Source organism: Phacochoerus africanus, chromosome 10 (assembly GCF_016906955.1).
Source record: "Phacochoerus africanus isolate WHEZ1 chromosome 10, ROS_Pafr_v1, whole genome shotgun sequence".
Classification (NCBI taxonomy): Eukaryota; Metazoa; Chordata; class Mammalia; order Artiodactyla; family Suidae; genus Phacochoerus; species Phacochoerus africanus.
Window position 1 is genome coordinate 71,383,540 of NC_062553.1, and position 21,815 is coordinate 71,405,354.

The 21,815-nt window shown below is 44.8% G+C and overlaps 1 protein-coding gene across 1 annotated transcript in view; it reads right to left on the reverse strand.

Moving 5' to 3' along the window:
- Nucleotides 1-894: 894 nt before the first annotated feature.
- The window catches only part of PPEF2 (protein phosphatase with EF-hand domain 2), a 47,734-nt gene continuing 26,813 nt past the window's right edge, over nt 895-21,815 (reverse strand). Inside the window, exons 11-17 of the mRNA XM_047799416.1 lie at nt 14,552-14,938; nt 12,065-12,250; nt 10,836-10,978; nt 7,060-7,166; nt 5,797-5,960; nt 4,706-4,793; nt 895-1,450 (exon numbers count right to left, since the gene is read on the reverse strand). Coding sequence (XP_047655372.1) covers nt 1,197-1,450; nt 4,706-4,793; nt 5,797-5,960; nt 7,060-7,166; nt 10,836-10,978; nt 12,065-12,250; nt 14,552-14,938 — 1,329 coding nt within the window. The 3' untranslated portion in view covers nt 895-1,196. The remainder of the gene's footprint in view (nt 1,451-4,705; nt 4,794-5,796; nt 5,961-7,059; nt 7,167-10,835; nt 10,979-12,064; nt 12,251-14,551; nt 14,939-21,815) is intronic.

Here is a 21,815-nt window from a genome sequence, read left to right on the forward strand (position 1 = left end):
CCATTTCTGAGAGTCTATTCTAAGAAAATGTATAATTCAAAAGATTTTTATGAGGAGTTCCCACTGTGGCTCAGTGGTTAACAAACCCGACTAGCATCCATGAGGACAAGGGTTCAATCCCTGGCCTTACTCAGTGGGTTAAGGATCTGGCTTTGCCGTGAGCTGTGGTGTAGGTCACAGATGAGGCTCAGATCCCATGTAGCTGTGGCCGTGGTGTAGGCCAGGAGCTGTAGCTCAGATTAGACCCCTAGCCTGGGAACCTCCATATGCTGCAGGTGTGACCCCAAAAAGACCAAAAAAAAAAAAGATTTTTATGAACCAAGCTATATGCACGAAGTTGTTAACTGCAATGTTATTTATAATAATAAAAAAGTGGAAACAATGCACGTGTTTAACAGCTGGAGACTGGCTAGATTATACTGCATCCATTTGAAATTATGTAGCCATTAAATGAATAATCATGAAGACTATGTAGCAACATAGATTAGTGCTTATAAAAAAGCAGAACATTAAATTATATAAACATAATAGTTATAATAAGCAAAAGTAAATACTGAAAAGAACCCATATGTTTGGGTCATGGGATTACACCATATTTTATAACTTTACCAGTAAGACATTATAAAAACAATAAGTAGGAGTTCCTGTTGTGGCTCAACAGTAACAAACCTGACTAGTACCCATAAGGACCTGGGTTCAATCCCTGGCCTTGCTCAGTGGGTTAAGGATCTGGTGTTGCTGTGAGCTGTGGTATAGGTCACAGATGCAGCTTGGATCTGCATTGCTGGCTGTCGTGTAGGCCAGCAGCTATAGTTCTGATTAGACCCCTGGCCTGTGACTTTCCATGTGCTGTGGGTTGGGCCCTAAAAAGCAATAAAAATAAAAACAGTAAAAAGTATTCAGTGGAAACAATGAAGGGGCTGAATTATCAGGGGTTCTTAACTAGGGTAGACTTCAGAATTTTAAAATATTTACGCTTGGGTCCTACCTGGCAAAAATTCTGAGATGGGGCTAGGGCACCTATGTATTTCAAAATATACACACACTGTAACCTCACCCTTTATCCCCAAATATACAGGTGCATATGGGTAGGCCAATTCTCCGCATAAATTTCCATAGCTCAATGGAGAATAAGGGAAATGTTCTTGCAATGAGCCTGGCATCACTTCCAAGGCACCTTGGAGACCAGGCTGGCCTTAGTGTGCGCCAGAGCTGCTGTGGTCACCACTGCTAATGCTTGTGGCTTGAGGGCAAGCTGAGGCATCGGCCTCTGAGCAGGATTGCTCCACAAGGCGGAAGGCCTCCAGGAACTCATTGACGTCAATGCGGCCGTCCTTGTTGAAGTCGATGCTTCGGGCAAGGTCACAGATGCAGTTGTCTGTGACATTAGTGTTCATGTGAGCGCTGAACAGCTTCCAAGTCTGCCTGAACTCGTCCAGCGAGATGAACCCTTATCAGAGACAGCAAGTTACTTTAGTGAGTCAGTCTAGTATTCAGTGCTCACTTCCTCTGACATTCTTGCAAGGACACCTGCTCCCTACTGTTCAAGAAAGACACCTAAGGCCTAGTCTCCCAAGAAGATCTTAAATTCCCAAGAAGATCTCATTTAAACCACTTGATCACCAGATCACAGCTGGGAGCAATTTTTGCTCCTCTCTTTCTAGGGACATTTGGAAATGGTTTAAGACAATTACGATTGTCATGACTGGGGTGCGGCTAGGGTGTTACTAGCATCTAGCAGGTAAAGGCCAGAGAGGCTATGAAGCATCCTAACAGGTACAGGGTGGGGCCCCAAAGAAAGAATTACTCAAGGCAAAATGTAAGTAGTGCCATTGCTGAGAAACCCTGCAGTAAATCATCCTAAACACATGCTTATTTATTCTGTGTATAAAAAGCCCTTGGACCTATGTATCTGTGGGCATTTGATTTTTTTTTTCTTTTTGTCTTTTTAGGGCTTACACCCATGGCATATGGAAGTTCCCATGCTAGGGATTGAATTGAAGCTGCAACTGCCCCCCCACACCACAGCCACAGCAACACCAGATCCTAGCTGTGTCTGCAACTTATACCACAGCTCACAGCAATGCCAGATCCTTAACCCTTGAGTGAGGCCAGGGATCAAACCCACGTCCTCATGGATACTAGTTGGGTTTTTCACCTGCTGAACCACAATGAGAACTCCTCATTTGATTTTTTTATGATGGTTCCAAGACCATTCAATGGTAAAATAATAATTTTTCAACAGATGGTAGGGGACAACTGGTTACCCACAGGCAAAATTGAAGCTAGACCCCTACCTTGCACTACGAACAAAAATTAATTCCCAATGGATCAAAGACCTATGAGCTCAAACTGTTAAAGCTCTTGGATGAATACATAGGTGCTAATCTTTGTGACCTTCAGTTACACAACATCTTCTTAGATATGACACCAAAAACACAAACGACAAGAAAAAAAAGATAAATTGGACTTTTTTAAAATTAAAAAAAATTTGTATATCAGAAGATACTACAAAAAATGTGAAAAGATAGCCCATAAAATCAGAAAAAAATTTGCAAATCGTATATCTGATAATGGCCCAAATTCTAAAATATATAAAGAACTCTTATGACTCAATGATAAAAAGACAACGCAGGAGTTCCATTGTGGCTCAGTGGTAATGAACCTGACTAGTATCCATGAGGAATGGGTTCAATCCCTGGCCTTGGATCCCCACCCTTGCTGAGTGGGCTAAGGACCCAGCATTGCCGTGAGCTGTGGTGTAGGTCACAGACGTGGCTCAGATCTGGCGTGGCTGTGGCTGTGGTGTAGGCCGGCAGCTGCAGCTCCAATTACACCCCTAGCCTGGGAACCTCCATATGCTGCAGGTGTGGCCCTAAAGCAAAACAAAAAAACTCAATTAAAAGACAGGTAAAGAATTTGAATAGACATTTTTCCAAAGAAGATATACGAATTTCCAACAAGCACATGAAAAGATGCTCAACACCATTAGTTACTAAGGAAATGCACATCAAAACCATCATGAGGTATTTTACGCCTAGTAGGATGGCTATAAAATATTTTCCAATGGAAAACAACAAGTGTTGGTGAGGATGTGGAGAAACCGGAACCCTCCTACATTGTCAGCAGGAATGTAAAATGATATAGCCCCTGCGGAAAAATGGTTTGGCAGTTCCCCAAAAAGTTAAACATAGTTTTACCACATGGCCCAGCAGTTGCACTGCTGGGAATACATCCAAGAGAAGTGAAAACATATGTTCACACACAAAGTTGTAATTGAATGTTCATAACAACATTATGCATAACAGCCAAAAGGTGGAAACCATCCAAATATCTATCAGTTGATGAAAGGATAAACAAAATGTGGCATATCCATAATGGAATATTATCCAGGTCTAAAAAGAAATAAAAAACGGATCCATGCTACAACATGGGTAAACCTTGAAAACAGGCTAAGGAGCCAGACACCAGAGGCAGTATGTCAGACAATCCTGTTTCTATGAGACGTCCAGAACTGGCAGATTCATAGAGACAGAAAGAAGGTTAATATTCTCCAGGGACTGGTGGAGAAGGAGCAGGGAATAGGGATTCACTGCTAATGGGCACATCTTTTTAGGTGATGAAAATGTTCTAAAATTAGATGGTGATAATAGTTACACAAGCTTGCATATACACCAAAAAAAGCACAGAGCTGCACATTTTATTTTATTTTTTTGTTTGTCTTTTTAGGGCCACACCCACGGCATATGGAGCTTCCAAGACCAGGGGTCAAATCAGAGCTGCAGCTGCTGGCCTGCGCCACAGCCTCAGCAACACGGGATCCAAGCCGCATCTGCAACCTACACCACAGCTCACAGCAACGCCAGATCCTTAACTCACTGAGTTAGGCCAGGGATCAAACCCAAATTCTCATGGATACTAGTCGGATTTATCACTGCTGAGCCACAATGGGAACTCCAGAACTGCACAATTTAAATGGGCAAACTGTATGGTATGTAAATTATATCTCCAAAAAAGTGATAATATTTGAAAAGGCCATTGGATCATTGAGAAAGCAGGCTGCAGGTATACAGAACCTCCCTGTACATTTTTTCTAACTCCTCATGAATCTAATTATTTAAACATTTTACAAATTTAAAAATAATACTTTGGGAGTTCCCACTGTAGTACAATGGGACTGGCAGCATCTCTGCAGTGCCAGGACATCGGTTTGATCCCCCACCCGGCAAAGTAGGTTAAGGATCCTGCCTTGCCATGGCTGCTGTGTAGGTTGCAATGGCAGCTGGGATCTGATCCCTGGCCTGGGGACTCCATATGCTGCAGGGCAGTCAAAAATAACAACAAACAAACAAACAAAAAAAAAACCTTTAAAGAGGTTTTTAGACTGCAAAAGCCTTTCTTCTGTTCTAGATACTCTTCATTCCTTTGGTGGCTGTCTTGATAGAACGATAAGGGACATCAGAGCTAATAATAATTCTCTAAGACATTCTCATCAGTTTGTCTTCATTCTTCTCTATCCAACCCCTCTTCTATGTGAACAGCTCATATTGCACAAGTATTTTCCTAGTTTCTGCCTTTTTTCAAGCATCACCACTAATTTTGCTCTGAAAGGGCTTGAGAGCTAAATAATCAGCAAGGAGACTAAAAGGGGGGAGGTCAAAGGCTTGTTAGGTGTCAGAAGTGACAGGACAATGAGCGCCTTTACCTGAATGATCACTGTCTATGATCCTAAAAATCGTCTCCAAGTTGGATCGATTTCGGTATAGCGTTTCCAGCAAACTTGACTGTATGTTCTGCAAGAAAAAAACTCATTTTCCTTCTATCGTTTCTCTTAGGTTTAGGCTTCTCCTAATGTATAATTGACACACAATCAACCTTAACAATAAGACTCTTGAGAGAACCTAAAGATGTTTTCCGATTCCCCTCACCCCCACCCCCTTCGGCCGACTAAGTACTCTAATGGTTTAAGCAGTACCTCGCCCATGGTGAATGTTCTAAAATTGACCATGGCAATGGCTGCACAGATCTGCAAATGTACTAAAACCCACCAACCTCTACATTTTAAGTGGATGACCTGCATGATACATGAATTATATTGCAAGAAAGCTTTTTTTTTTTCTTCTTTTCTAGGGCCGCTTCCCATGGCATATGGAGGTTCCCAGGCTAGGGGTCGAATAGGAGCTGTAGCTGCCAAGCCTACACCAGAGCCACAGCAATGCGGCATCCAAGCCGCTTCTGCAACCTACACCACAGGTCACAGCAATGCCAGATCCTTAACCCACTGAGCAAGGCCAGGGATCGAACCTGCAACCTTGTGGTTCCTAGTCGGATTCGTTAACCACTGCGCCACAACGGGAACTCCAAGAAAGCTTTTTTTTTTTAAAGCCCAGAACCCAAGGTGCCACATACATTTCTCACACGTAATTACTAAACAAATACCTTTTGACGTGTGGGGAGCAGCCTTGCATCAAGGAAGTCAGACCTGGGTTTGAATTCCAGTTCTAACACTTAGAAGCTCTATTATCCGAGGCAGGTATCTAAAACCTGTGAGGGATGTTCTCTTGGGTTATGGTGCTGCTAATTATCTCTACCTCCTGGGGTAGTTTTGAGGATAAATCCAGGCAACATAGGTAGGTCACAGAACACAAAGTCTGACACACAGAAATGCCATAAGTGGTTGTTCCATTCATCTTCCCTTTGGGGTGCTCAACATTTGGTTGTTTCTGAATCAGGGTTCTCCGTAAGGGGCTATCCAGTCCCCAGTAGGCCCTCATCCACCGTTTTTCACACCCTTACCTGGTGGCTCAGCTGTTTTTTGGCCACGTTCCCCAGCCAGGCCTTGTATTCCAGCTTGTTATCCAGTGAGCTGTTCACCAGCTGTGGCCTCAGCATCCGCCAGGGTAGCCCCAGATGCAACACAGACTCCACGGCCACTGCCCAGTCACTCAGTGTGATTAGACCTGTAAGAAAGAGCTAACCTGTTGCCTCATCACCTATAATTCTGGTTTCCTGCCCAACAGCACTCACTTTTTTTTTTGTCTTTTTGCCATTTCTTGGGCCGCTCCCACAGCATATGGAGGTTCCCAGGCTAGAGGTCGAATCAGAGCTGTACCCACTGGCCTACGCCAGAGCCACAGCAACAAGGGATCCGAGCCACATCTGCAACCCACACCATAGCTCATGGCATCGACGGATCCTTAACCCACTGAGCAAGGCCAGGGATGGAACCCGCAACCTCACGGTTCTTAGTCGGATTTGTTAACCACTGCGCCATGACGGGAACTCCAGCACTCAGGTTTTTATCCTGACATTCTTTTATCTGTAAGTAATAGACATGCTGTCACTGTTTTTGTTGGTCATGGTAGAAATGGCTAGAAAGTAGGACTGCCACCTGAAATACAGGACGGCCAGCAGATCTGAATCTCAAACAGACCGCAAAGCATAAGTATGTCCCAAATATGGCATGGGACATACTTATATTGAAAAACTATTTCTTGTCTCTCTGTAATTCTAGGTTTTTATTTGCCAAATCTGGCAATATTACTGGAAGTGGCACAAGAGTCTTGTAAACAATATAAAAAACATATATTATACATGTATCTAAATCTATAAATAGACACCCGCATATACTCAGCCTTGGTTGTTTCTGTGTGTATAAAAAGATAGTGCTATGGCTTTATGACAGTTATGGCTATTTTTTGGGAGGGCTGCGTGGAATCGATGTCTGCTAGACATTCCACTGAGTTGAGAAAAGACAAAATTTCCAACTTGGATGATAGAGCATTCAACAGAGTGGCACACACTTCATGGTGAGAAACCAAATCATTGATCTTTTGTTATTCTTTCGTTCTTCCTCTTGTAACCCATTTCCTGTCAACTTTTTGCCTACTTCTGGCTTTGTCCCTCTTCCCTTGACTCCATCAAAGAGGTCTTCTGATGATTTGGTCCTTCACCAAATATTTATTTGCTAATGGCTGTGAGACAGAGTGGGTTGTTTTTTTTGTTTGTTTGTTTTTTTTGCCAGCTTCCTTTATGAATATTTTACTCGTTTAGTCTTACCAGTGTCATCTTTATCATGCTTCTTAAATTCAACAAGAAGGTCTGAGGAATAGGCAAAGAACTTTTCCTGCAGGGCTCTCAGAGCTGACTCTTCTACTCTGCTAATCCTGGGACAGGAGATGAAAAAGAACATTTTTAGGGAGTTCCTGTGGTGGTTCAGCGGTAATGAATCCCACTAGTATCCATGAGGACACGGGGTTTGATCCCCGGCCCTATTCAGTGGGTTAAGGATCCAGAGTGGCTATGGCACAGGCTGGCAGCTGCAGCTCTGATTCGACCCCGAGGCTGGGAACTTCCGTATGCTGCAGGTGCAGGCCTAAAAAGACCAAAAAAGAAAAGAAAAGAAAAAGACAATGAACATTTAAAAAAATTAGCAGAGGTGTTCCCGTCATGGCTCAGTGGTTAACAAATTCAACTGGGAACCATGAGGTTTTGGGTTCGATCCCTGGCCTTGCTCAGTGGGTTAAGGATCCGGCATTGTCATGAGCTGTGGTGTAGGTCACAGATGCGGCTCGGATCCCGCATTGCTGTGGCTCTGGCATAGACTGGCGGCTACAGTTCCGTTTAGACCCCTAGTCTGGGAACCTCCACATCCCGAGGGAAGGGGCCCTAGAAAAGGCAAAAAGACACACACAAAAAATTAGCAGAGAAGAAACAGTCGTGGGTGTTTACTCCATTTCTCTCTCTCTTAACATCTCAAGCTCCCAAGAGCTCTCGGGTTTTGAGGAAAGAGCTGCATCTCTTCTTTCTCCCTAGTGCTCCCTGCTTTGCTGGGTTGTGCACAGGTAAGATGGGTCTGGGGAAAGCTGCTGCCCTTCCCAGTGCAGGACAGTGGTTACAGCAGAAGTTCTAGAGAAACACCTCCTTTGCGATAAAGTTATCTCATTACACTGTACCTCATTTTCTCCCTCTGCAACATAGGGACAAAATGGTACCTAGCTCATAGGATTATTGTGAAGATGAAGTAAATTCACATAGAGCACTTGGAATAAAGCCTGGCACCTAGAAAGCACTTCACAAGTGAGATCTGTTATAATCATATGCTCTCCTTGTAATTTATTATGTTAAACAGTTACAAGGCAGGATTTATGAATACCAAAACAACCCTCATTTAGTTTCCTTCTTCTTACTGGGTCAACAAATAATGCCGGGTGCAGTACTCAGCCCCAAAGAAATGTTCAATAAATATCTGTAGTTGGATGAACAAGAATATAAAAAGAGATAAAAGGTAAGTGTATTCTTTGTCCTGTGTCCTTGAGGAAGCAGCCATTCTATAAATGATGACCAGATAACCTATCTTTTCAAGTGCTAAAAGTTAAAAAAAAAAAAAAAAACAGAGTTCTTGTCATGGCTCAGCAGAAATGAACCCGACTAGTCTCCATGAGGATGCAGGTTTGATCCCTGGTCTCACTCAGTGGGTGAAGGATCCAGCACTGCTGTGAGCTGCAGTGTGGGTCACAGATGCGGCTTGGATCTGGCATGGCTGTGGCTGTGGTAGAGGCTGCAGCTGTAGCTCCGATTCAACCCCTGGCCTGGGAACTTCCCTTAAAAAAAAAGTTGTAATCGTGATGAAATTCTTCCTTGAAGTTTAAAGTACTTAGCATGATGGTCTCCATAGACCCCCAGAAAAGTGTGAGCTGCCTAAAGCTCACCCCAAATTTCATAGATATGTGAGTGTATGTGCTTTTTCTAGAGAGTTCATTGCTTTTTATCAGAGGCTGTAGGAAGTATACGACTCCTCAGAAGTTTAAGAACCACTGGTTTGGCAAAGCATTTAAACTATTCTAGTAAACTGTGTTCATGGATGGTTTATCCCGCAGGGCTGGAGTACAGCAACGTCCTTGAAAACTGCTTGGTTGCACAGGGCTCTCTGCCCCGATATCAAGCGGCACATTTTGAGCTCCACATGGATCATCTGGTTAATCCTCCAACACCCACTGAGGTACGTTCCACTGTTAGGCCCATTGCTGTGTCACTAGCCCAAGGCCACAGAGCTAATAAGGGGTGGGGCCAGGAATCACTCTCGACAGGTAGACTCCAGGCTGGTGAAAGTATTATCAGGAGACGTGGATTTAAACCAAAAGTAAATGGATTCTGAATGAGGGTTCCTCTAGGAAAAACATGGTCTTGAGTTTAGTGGATTTAAACCAAAAGTAAATGGATTCTGAATGAGGGTTCCTCTAGGAAAAACATGGTCTTGAGTTTATGGACACTGAGGCATCAATGATGGTTGGTCAAAGACACTTCCCCCCTTTCCTTCTTAGTTCTCCGTTATGGTCTGGAAAGCTGAAGTTGTTGGACAAGTGACTTCTGGGTAAATCAGGGGATGTTATATTTGCTTTAATGCAATCAATGAATATATCAACAAGCTGAGTGCTCTGTAAATACGGCATTAAATACGTTAGTTATACGATTCCCCACAGTGATTTCTTTTGTAGTGACGACACCTAAATCTCACATGGAGTCATGGCATTCTAGGTGCCTGGGAGATTCTAGATGACCCTGGAGATTCTAGTTTGGGAAGGCTGGCATGAGGCTCTGATAGCTGATTTTTTAATAAAGCTCCAGAGACGATTCTGCTGCATAGTAGGTTTGACTATCATTTGATGAGTTTCGATTTTCATGTAATACTTCTTTTTGAGTGATGCTGGCCTTGACTGTGTCATCACTTGAGTGTCTAATAACTCTTGAGTCTTCAATAATTCTAGAGCGATTTAAAATAATGCACTTTTATAGCACGCACACAAGGCAGATGCTCAGTATCACTGGGTTCTTTTCCCACTAGATCTATGCTTTGTTTTGATTTATCATTTAGTTTGTCTGATAATTAAAGAAGCTTTGTTCAGCAGCACTACAACAGTATCCTTTAGCAGCTTATATACACCGGGGCCATCTTCTCCGTGGGAGGCAGTATCATAGAGTTAAGTACGTGGGTTCTGACATAAGACTGCCTGGGTCAAGGCTTAAATTTCACCCCTTATTAGCTGTATAACCAATGGCCAGCTGATTTGACCTCTGTTCCATAATTATCTCAACTAGAAATCTGAAATTTGCCACACTGTGTATATTTCATCAGTTCATTGAGAAACAATGTATGAATTCTTTATAACAACTCTTAGGGTGAGGATCCTCGAAGCTCAGTGCATTAAGATTCTGCTGCTGTCATTTCTGTGGCTCTGGTTACAGCTGTGGTGCGTGTTTGATCTCTGGCCCAGGAACTTCCAAATGCCAAGGGTGTGGCCAAAAAAAAACAGCACTTAGGGTACAGAGAACTCAACTGAGGTGAGAGCTCTGAATCGTCTCAACAGAAGCCATCGAAGGGATATAATATGCTTCCGTCTCAGGTAGAAAGGAGCATTGTCACCAAGTGTGTGCACTGAAATCCATGTGCCAAATCCTCCCAGAGAGTGAGAAAAGCTTTGTCTGTGATTGATGGGGTATGACAAACACTTTCAGATGAGAGAAAAATAGCAGAGTGACCCTGGAAAGGTTTAGTGGTCTGATACATGGACTTTCACCCAAGGCATCCCACTGAGAATGATTCCTGCAGGAGACACATTGGTCACTTCCATTCACGATGGGTAGGTAGGGATTTCAGAGAGTGTGGAAGAGAAAGAAGAACCCTTTATGAGGTCTATCCTAGATGCTACAGCGGATATAGTTAAATTTTGGATTCTGACTTAGAATTTGGATAAATGTAATGACATTTGGGCTTCAAAGATTCCACAAACACTAGGATTCTGGTTTTGTGAAAATCATTCAATGAAAAGTCTTGCCTTTGCCTCATGGTGAGTGTGTGGGTGGCCTTGTTAGCTTGAAACTGCACGATGTGAGGGGTCAAGGCCGGCCCCAGTTTGACATAGGCACCTCTGTTACTGCCGACTGCGTAGTAGTTGGAGGCAGAAAAGATGGTTAACACCTAAATCAAAACAGAAGAGACAGGCACTCAGGTGCACTCTTCACAGTCCTATAGGGCTCAACCCGCTTTCAGGGCTGCTCCTCCTTAACCTTGTCTATTATTATTATTTTTTAAGTCATTAATGCTAATAGGACAGGAGTTGTGACTCAAGTAATAAAAATTTGAATTCTGATAGGACACCCACATATTTTCTTCACATTAATTTTTTTTTAATTTGTATTATGTGTTCTTCACATTTTTATCGCAAGGAGACATAGCAGAGGTATGGAAAACATTGCATTTGGTTCAACTCAGAGGCAAGTGAAGTCTGATAAGCTGGGCTGGCCATTCCAGCCAGTAGGCAGACCAATTATTAAAGCTAGTGTGAAGCCTCAGAGCAGAGCTTCCTACAGAGTGTTGGGCCTTCTGAGATGCTCTGTGAAAAAAGTGTCTCCCTTGTCAGTACAATGGGAGAAGCTAGCTATTGTATCTCTTCTTGGAGCTTTACAAGGAATATAGGAAAGAAAGGGTTCTCAGAAGTGCTGCAGTAAAGAAGCTTAGGCAACTATTTAACATTCCCGTCAAACATTTCTTATCTTAGTTGATCTCCAACCCTTTTTCCCAGCATGTAAAGCTGTAATTCTCCTGCAGAGTTAGGATTCTTGGAAACACGCTCATCCGAGGTGCATTAGGCTAAGTGAACATCCTAAGATTTGAAGATGCCCAAAGATTTAGATGGGATGTTAATGACGCTACTGAGAAGACAAGCAATCCCGAGTCCCTGCCTGGGGCACAGAACAGAGATCCTGTTACCTTGTCATAGACTTTGAGACTTGGGATGGTGAACAAGGTGGCTGGGAAAAGATGGGGCTGTTATTTCCATTCATGAAATGGGACCTTATCTGTTCTTACTTTCCTCTCTGCGAAAGTAGTTGCCTAAATCAAATTTTAAACAGTTTTTGAGTCCGAAATTCAAGGATAAATGACATAAAGGACCCAGTCGCTTGGAGTAAATGGATAACAACTACAAGACACAGCTGAATGTGAGGCGCCGAGAGTATCAGTTCATCCACACCCAGGAGGGTGAGAGCCCAGAGGTCCACCCACCTTGCGGCCGTGGCAGAATTCGTAGCCTTCGGGTTTGCACTCGTGTGAGCGGATCAGGAATTGCAGGTTGTATTTCTGTAGCAACCATTCTGTCACATTAGGTCCAAAATAACAGCCGCCTCCTCGAATGGTGTTGGCCCTGCAGCCCTCCTGAGGCATGGGGTCACTCCACAGTATATCCACCACCTGGAGAGATGAGACATGGGCTCTTTTCTTTTCTGGGGGTGGTGGGGGGAAGTTCCTTTCTAGAAACTAGTCAGGGAGTCAGAACCACTCCTAGGGAAAGAGGAAGGAGGAGGAGAGAGACGATGAAGAGGAAACTATCTGAATAAAAATGAGTAAATTTCCATGCAGTCAATATTTGGCATACATTTCTATTCTGGACCACTGAGGTTCCAGAACTTTTTTTGTAATGGCCACACCCACAGCATATAGTAGTTCCAAAGCCAGGGACTGAATCTGAGCTACAGCTGCAAACTATGCCACAGCTATGGCCACACCAGATCCTTTAACCCACTGCACTGGCTGGCGATAAAACCCATGCCACTGCAGCAACCGAGCTGCTGCAGTCAGATTCTTAACCCACTGCAACACAGTGGGAACTCGCCAGAATTTTTTATTGCCTACAACGTGAGTGTGTCTGTGTGCACACTGCTTGACAAGTATGTATCCACTGTCTTGATAATAAATCATATATGAAACTTAACACCTGAAACAGACAAAAAGGGAGCAGCTCTGGTAGAAGCTTGGACCACAGCCAGAACTCCTCAGGCAGCACCTGTGCTCCAGGCTCCTGGACTTTTGTCCCAAAGACAAGGCAGATGTCCTGGGACTGGCAAGACAGCCTCTACTCAGCATTCACACGGCCCAGATGTGGTCCTGGGAAAGTGCGTTTGGGCTCTTCCTGAAGTAACTGCCCCAAAGTTTAAAGAATTTGCAAAAGAGCCGAGCAATTTTTCTAGCAATGCAGATTCTACTCTACTTTGACTACTCAGGAAAACACTGATAGTCTTATTCAACTCATGAAGTAACTGGATGTACTGCGGTTGTTGACACCTGATACTTGTCTTTTAAGAAAAACTCCATTTGATTAACATCAGCGCATTGTTATTAAGTCATATTTTGCACAAGGAGAGACCTACATTTTAAAGTTTCAGTTCTAAGTTGATGGTGACGTCTGGATTGTGACTCAGGGAGTATGTAGTCCAAACTCACTATTTCTCTGTTTCTAGCCTCTGCAATTCCTCCACTTTCTCACCACGCTCCATCCAAACGATGAGCAAGTTCTGCTAATTTTAGCTCAAGCAATTCTGAAATCTCTCCTTTTTAAAAAAATTTTATGTACAATGTTTCATTTATTTTTCATTTATTTTTTAACAAATTGGGAGTATAGTTGGCTTACAAAGTTTTGTTAGTTTTGGATGCACAGCAAAGTAAATTTCCATTCCTTTTCAGTTTTTTTCTGGTATAGGCTATTAGACAGTATTGAGTAGATTTCCCTTGTGCCATATGGTAACTTCTCCTTTTCTTCAGAGTCAAGCCTGAGAAGTTGCCATTTTTGTAGATCAAAAATGGTTGACCAAAAGCAAGCTCATGTGGTTCCATTAACACCATGTGAGATCACCTGCGTCATCTCCCACCTGGATTACAACAGTCACCCTGCCATAATCTCGCCCCAGTGAAATGGTCCCTCATTTGGCTGCCAGAGTCAGCTGCCTTGGCAAGAACTGTGTGTGCCTACTCAAAATCCATCTCCTTCCTTGCTAACAGAACTCTCACTGAGGGTGTTTGGCATGGTAATGCGCCTGTCTAAATACTGTGTTTCCCAGACTCCCTTGCAGCTATGGGTGGCCATGTGATGCAGTTCATGGCTCAGGGGTAATAAACCAGAGTAGAATCTGTGAGGACACGGATTTGATCCCTGGCCTTGCTCAGTGGGTTAAGGATCTGGCGTTGGCGTGAGCTTTGGGTGGGTTGCAGATGCTATACGGATCCCGCATTGCTGTGGCTGTGGTGTATCCCTGGAGCTGTAGCTCCGATTCAGTCCCTTGCCTGGGAACCTCCATATGTCTTGGGTGCAGCCTTGAAAAGACCAAAAAAAAAGAAGAAAAAAAAAACATATACTATGCATATGTCTATATATGTCAGAAATTTGTACGTGTGTCAGAAATAGGACATATGTGCCATATATAAACTGTGGCTTACTTTCCTACCCCAAAGATGCTAGGGCACTAAGCCAAGTTTACTTAGGCAATAAAGCCCCTATCTACATCTTCCTTTCTTTTATAAAACTCTAAAGTATATGAGTCATGAGGCAAATACTAATAGCCTTCTGGGGTGTTCTAACCTCAGGGAGAAAAAGAAAAGGGCAGGGGAAAACCCCCACTCTGAATTTACACAGGAGGAGGAGACTGGTTCCGGTTTTTGAAACCCTTGGTCAGTCCAGATGCCTCCAAATCACAGGGAGTAGCACCTGGCCACACGCACCTGCCTCCACTCCTCTTGAGTGGGCTCGGGCCACTCGTCAGCATCCGAATCCGCTTCTGATGCCGAGAGCGATGACTCCTCCTTCTCCTTGATCACTGGGAAGCCTGCTTGCTGCCGGCACCTCTCCAGCTCCAGGTCCACTGAGCACCGCACCCGCCGGGAGAGCTCCTTGGGGTCCAGAGGGAGGCTACAGGGGACGCTGGATGAGCGCCCGGTTCTGTGGGCTTTGTGGGCGCTGGGATGCAGGGGTGAGGAGGGGAAAGAGTGGCTTTGGGGGAGGAACCACGGGGAAGGTCTCCCAGCAGAGCTTGTTTGGGTGGCTTTCCCCTTCTTCTCCGCCTGCTTCTTATTCTCCTTTCTCGTTTTGTATCTCAAGGTGGAAACAATCTAAAAATGTCCAGAAGAGATACAGATGCTGAATGAAGCCATGGGTCCTTTTTGAGCAGCTCTCTGGGGTTAAGTCAATGCCCCCCACGCTGGGCTCCGCCCGTGACAGGGTCAGCACGGAACTGCCAGTCAGCGTTTAGGAGCTTTTATAGCAACTGGATGCTGCTGCCATTCACACACGTGAGCATTGGGCTTATATTTTTTGTTTGTATTTCATTTTTCTAGTAATTCACATTTATTTTACAAAAATTTTAATCCGGAACAAATCACAAATTGATGAAACCTGGTCCTCCACCACAGATCGCTGGAGAAGGGCTAATATAGGTCATTGTTTCTGGGAATCTAGCGATTTCTAGACAAGAATGGGAAAGGGCACCTTCCTCCGGAAGGGAGGGGCCCTTGATCCCTTTCCTGCTGTTCCACAGATGCTCAAACAGAGAAGAAAGGGAGCCTAACAGTGAGCAGTGTTGGAATGGAATAAACCTGATGCCTGCTGTGGGTGAGGCAGCCCTTGTTGGCCGTTTAGAGAAGTGCCCTCGTGCCTGCGGAGGAAGGATGGGACGGGGAAGGGAGCCTTTTCAGCCTGGACCTAATCAGAAAGATACTCTTCTTGCCAAAGGGACTGTGTGGTCCCCCTGCCTCACATTCACCATGCGTGGTACTGGGACCAAGCCAGCAACACAAAGGACACAAGCAAGAAGAATTCTAATCATAGAGGGGGGTCAGGCCACGGAGCACAGCCAAAGGAGAGAGCAGCCATTCCTGGTGTGCTCGAGGGCCACCAGGGGCACTGAGGGGGGGCACCGTCCACAAAGATACCAACATAAAGTTCTGGTTCATACACGGAACTCAGTGCAGTGATCAAGGAGCCAGAACTTTCTGCAAATAGATCTAAGGACAAAATAGATCTAAAGATGGAGTTCCTGTTGTGGCTCAGTGATTAACGAATCTGACTAGGAATCATGAGGTTGCAGGTTCGATCCCTGCCCTTGCTCAGTGGGTTAAGGATCCAGCATTGCTGTGAGCTGTGGTGTAGGTTGCAGATGCGGCTCGGATCCCATGTTGCTGTGGCTCTGGCATAGACGGCGGCTACAGCTCCGATTCAACTCCTAGCCTGGGAACCTCCATGTGCCATGGGAGCGGCCCTAGAAATGGCAAGAAGACAAAAAAAAAAAAAAAAAAGATCTAAAGATGACCAAGCTGTGTCCTGGTGTGGTGTGGACTGACTGTGGGCGGGAACAAAGATGATGCTCAGAGTGGCTCAGCTGTAACGGACTGATGTCTGAAGAGGGGTCCAGATGGAAGGGAATAGAACAGAGATTATTCTCTAACACTGGACAAGCGCTAATTACTTCCTAGGCAGTCCCAGGCCTGGACGTAGAGAGTGAAAGTCTACAAAATGAGGACAGACTCATAACAACCTCCTCCCCTCCTTGTTGCCAACTTGAGGTGAGGGCCAGTCCATGGCCCTGCCCCTCCCGACCTTCAGGTAACTTTACAAGGATTATTTTCAAGAGACATCCTTAACTTGTATTCACCTGCAGCATATGGAAGTTCCCAGGCTAGAGGTCGAATCGGAGCTGCACCTGCTGGCTTACACCACAGCCACAGCAATGCCGTATCCAAGCCACATTTGACCTACACCGAAGCTCATGGCAACACTGGATCCTGAACCGACTGAGCGAGGCCAAGTATTGAACCCGCATCCTCGTGGATACTAGTTGGATTTGTTACCTCTGGGCCACAACAGGAACTCCTAATCAAGGTCACTTTAATCGTTGCTACAAAAAGGCTCCAAGAAGCATGTAGCCTCGGCAATAAGATGTGTGCCTGAGCTGTTTTCCAGGAACTCGGAGTAGGCTGTGTCTAGTCCCAACTGAGCTGGTTAAGACTGGATGGAACAACTATTTTTTTTTTCTTTTTACAGGTGCACCCACGGTATATGGAAGTTCTCAGGCTAGGGTTCAAATAAGAGCTAAAGCTGCCGGCCTACACCACAGCCACAGCCATGCCACTTCCCAGCCGCATCTGTTACCTATACCACAGGCCACGGTTATGCCAGATCCTTAACCTACTGAGTGAGGCCAGGGATCAAACCCACATCCTCAGGGAGAGCATGCTGGGTTCTTAACCCATTGAGCCACACTGGGAACTCCCAGGACTGTTAACTCTTCAACTGTGCATCCATGAGGGTCCTATTAGTGCTTTTGGAATAAGCAGAGGCTTGTGCAGAACCACGATTACCGCACATTTTTCCAATCACCATCCCCACCCTCCCTGCACCTCAGATAGCCCTGCTGCTTTACCTGTAAACACCCCGAGTCTCTTGCCTTTAAGGAGGCAGGTTTGAGATTTGTTCTCCATCTACTTACTTGGTGGAATTGGGCAAAAAGAACCCTGTTCAGTAACAAATACAGCAAACCAGCTGGGAGATAAATCCAGACAGAACTTTTGCCCATGGTTGGTTGGCCCCTTGCCAGTGTTGAGAGCCTATGGATGAGTTCAAGCAGCTGCCTGGTCTCTTTGTTCCAGGGGCGGCCCTTGCAAGTTGCCGAAGAACTTCAGTGCTTAGTTTTGCAGCAAAGAGATGGTTTTAGGCTTGGAAGACATCTTTTGGTGAGTGACTTCACTAAAGAAAGGCACTTGTGGAGCTCCTGTCATGGCATAGTGGTGGATGAAATCCAACTGGGAACCATGAGGATTCGGGTTCGATCCCTGGCCTCACTCAGTGGGTTAAGGATCCGGCGTTGCCGTGAGCTGGGGTGTAGGTCGCAGATGCGGCTCGGATCTGGTGGTGTTGTAGCTCTGGTGTGGGCCAGCGTCTGTGGCCCTGATTGGATCCCTAGCCTGGGAACCTCCATGTGCCATGGGGAGTGGCCCTAGAAAAGGTAAAAAGACAAAAAAAAAAAAAAAGAAAAGCAATGCACTTGTACTTAGATCACTTGGCAATCTTAACAATGTGCCTGGCTTAAAGGCCTGGAGATCTGGTTTTTGGTTTTGCTTGTTCTTGTTTGCCTCTATCTATCTATCTATGATTGTCTTGTTAAGAGTTGGCAATTGGGGATTCAACTTCCTGGTGACTGTGGCAAAGATGCTTAGAAAGGATTTCATTGCTGCAACCATCTGAAAACAAAGCCCCTTCAGCATGGAACTGGGCTTTCATTCAGTTCCCTTTGTAGCCCTCCCTGTAGGCAGCATTCTCCAAAACTGGGAGACTTTCAGTCATGAATCCATGGGAAATGTTTTGGGTTTTTTGTTTGTTTTTTGGTAATGCTGCATGGTCACGATAGCCTTTAGATTCTGGAGCAAAATAGCCTGAATGTATCCTTAAGTTACAATACAATTTTGCAGCTAGATGTATTTGATAAATGGGAAGAAAAATAAGGTAAAATACCTTACATATAGCCTTTTATGTTATTGTATCAAAATAAACCTGTGCTTGGAGTTCCCGTCCTGGTTCAGTGATTAACGAACCTGACTAGCATCCATGAGGTTGCGGGTTCGATCTCTGACCTTGCTCAGTGGGTTAAGGATCCGGCATTGCCATGAGCTGTGCTGTAGGTTGCAGATGCAGCTCGGATCCTGCATTGCTGTGGTGTAGGATACAGTGACTGTTCCAATTTGGCCCCAGCTTGGGAACCTCCATATGCCGTGGGTTTGGCCCTAGAAAGACAAAAAGAAAAGAAAAAAAGAAAGAATAAACCTGTGCAAAGAAAATGGAAGACTGTAGTCCAACAGGAAAGGAAGGCAAAGAAACATGTTTTGCTTGATTCTGATGAAAAGGCTGTTAATTCAGTCAAACACTGACTGCTCCTCCTCCATTCATATATGATGGTGCTGCTTTCACTGCCAGCACTGGAGCCATAGCCTCAGGCTTGCCTCTTGCTCCCTGTCTCTGAGGATCCAGAAATAGGAATGATCTCCCCCTCTCACACTGGTGAGTGTCCTCAGTTTAGTCAGACAACCACCCAGACTCAGGAGGGACAATATCTATTAAGTTCCCCCTGGAGTGTGAGTGCTGAGACCAGGCAGCTGATGGGATTGAGTTGGGTCCACTCCCCTTTTTATTTTTCAATTTTATTAAATTGTATTAAATTTTATTGGACTATAGTTGCTTTACAACATTGTGTTAGTTTTAGGTGTGCAGCAAAGTAATTGTTATACCTATATTCTTCCCGTTTTAGATTCCTTTCCCAATAGGTTATTATGGAATATTGTGTAGAGTTCCCTGTGCTCTACAGTAGGTCCTTGTTGGTTATCTATTTTATGTATAATAGTGTGTATATGTTAATCCTAAACTCCTAATTTATCCCCCTTCACTTGCCTTTTTCAATTTCAGATTTATTTAATTGAAATAACACTATGCCAACTAATAGAGTCGATCCAAAGAGAATGGAAAATATTTTTTCATCAATTTTTGCAACCGACAATCCAAGGTAGGCAGATGTTCAAAAAGTGGTAAATACAGTCCTCATTTCAGAAGAAGGTAGGATGGTGTTGGATAAAGCTAGGGAGGAAGCAGGTGGCTTCATGAAGACACCCCTGGCCACCTGGTCCGGGCTGCAGCAAGCGTAGCAGTAGCAACAGAGGCTCTTAATTGGGATGTGAATGCTGGAGAGAGGCCAAAACTTGAATGTTATTGAGATTGCATTCTTGCAGGATTGGGAAGAGGGGTACCAAAGCAGCTTGTATGGGTCAGAGCATCCCCAATGTACAGAAGGAACTGCAAAAGGTGGAAGGGGTTTTAGGGATGCTGAGGTCTCAGCTTGTTGAAATTGCCTTTAAAGTTTATAATGGCTGAGATGAGGTTCAGGAAAAAAGGGAACAACAGAGGAAGAAAGAGAAGGCACAGTGTGGAATTCAACTCCTGCTACTGGCCTTCCTCAAACATGATTTAATATGCTCCTGTCATCACCTTAGAACAATCCACTTGTACAGGTCTAGAAACCAGGCACAGATGAGTATCGGTTGGTACACAACTTTAAGAGCGATTAAATTTTAGGAGATATTCATCCAGTAGCTTCCAACTCCTACACCTGGCTCACTGCTTGTCTGCAGATTTTTGTTAGTTGGCTGTCTTAGAGCTAAAGGAGTTCCTTGTTTTGTACATCCTTGAGTTCTGAATCCCAGCAGTGGTTTGTTTTCAAATAGTAAGATCTAGATTCAAAAGTTAAACCACAGTACTGCTGCATAGTAATTCCTCAGGGATTTAAAGGTCTCCACCCTCAACCCCCACCCCACCCACCACACACAATATTTAGAGAAATCCTGGCAAAAGATTTGAGGGACCCTCAACTAAGCAAGGGAGCCTTGATCCAGTATGTGGATGATATTCTGATTGCTTGTAAGACAAAGAATATCTCAGATCAGAATATGGTTTTGACTTTGACTTTTTGGTGGAATGAGGCTATAAGGTGTCCAAGAAAAAGGCGCAATTTTCTGCCCTCTGTTGAATATTTAGGTTTGTTTTTGTTTGTTTGTTTGTTTGTTTGTTTTTTGGCTTTTTAGGGCCACACCTGCAGCATATGGATGTTCCCAGGCAAAGGATCGACTCAGAGCTCCAGCTGCTGGCCTACACCACAGCCACAGCAATGCAGGATCTGAGCTGTGTCTGTGGCCCACACCGCAGCTTACAGCAATACTGGATCCCTAACACACTGAGCAAGGCCAGGGATTGAACCCCCATCCTCATGGATACTAGCTGGGTTCGCTTTCTGCTGTGCCACAACGGAAACTCCACATATTTGGGTTTTGAACTCTCACAACCACAGAGACTTGCTCCCTGACAGAGGAAGCTCTCATCAGGGTTGCCATTCCCACACCCACAACCAACAGACAACTACAGTGGCTCCTGGGAAAGGCTGGGTTCTGCAGCTTCTGGGTCCCCAGCTTCAGACTCTTTGCAAAATCCCTTTAGGAAGCTTTTAAAGGAGGAGACGGTAACTCTCTGGACTGGACTAGGGAGTGCCATAGGGCATTCTAGGTTATCAAAGAAAAACTGCTAGCTTTAGGTCCTTAGGTCTTCCAGAGATCAGGAAGCTGGGCTGACTTATTTGTTTATGAGAGAGACAAGGAATCAGCCTTGGAGTCCTGATGGAGAACCCAGGCAGCGTAAGGAGACCTGCTGCATATCTCAGCAGTTACAGTTACTAAGGGCCAGTTGGTCTTTGGATCACAGCAACTATTTGTGAGCTTATACAAGAAGCAGAGGCGTTTGCCCTAAGACATCCGATCACGGTGCATCCCCTCACTGTGTACTCCCCCCCCTGACCCCGAACAGAAGGGGGATATTGGTTAACATCAGGAAGCTTAGGAAAATATCAGGCTGTATTACTGGGGAATCCCCATGTTCCTCAAAGCAGCCTCTACCTTGAATCCTGCCACTGAAGCGCCTAAGCATGACTGTATTCAGAGAGCTGAATGGGTCACTTCCAGCTGTCCTGTTCAGCTGGACAGACTGGCCACTGGAGGACCCAGACCTTGCAGTGCTGACGGATGGAAGCAGCTTTAGAATGGACCAGGAACAGTGCAAAGCTGGGTATGCGGTGGTGGCTCATTGAAAGACACTGAAGTGGAAGCCCTTCTCCCGGGTGCCTCTGCACAAAAGGTGGAACTTCCGGCTCCTGACAACAGCCCCCCCATCTAGGTAAGGATAAGAGAGCAACTATTTTCACTGATTCTAAATATGCTTTCTTGGTGGTCCATGCCCATGGGGCCATTTGGAGAAAGAGACTGTTAACTGCAGGGAAGAAGGAAACAATTGGCCAAAGAAATTTTGCCTTTTTTTTGTTTTTTTGGAACTGTACCTGCGGCATATGAAAGTTTCCTGTAGGGGTCAAATTGGAGCTGCAGTTCCCCAGCCTACACCGCAACCACA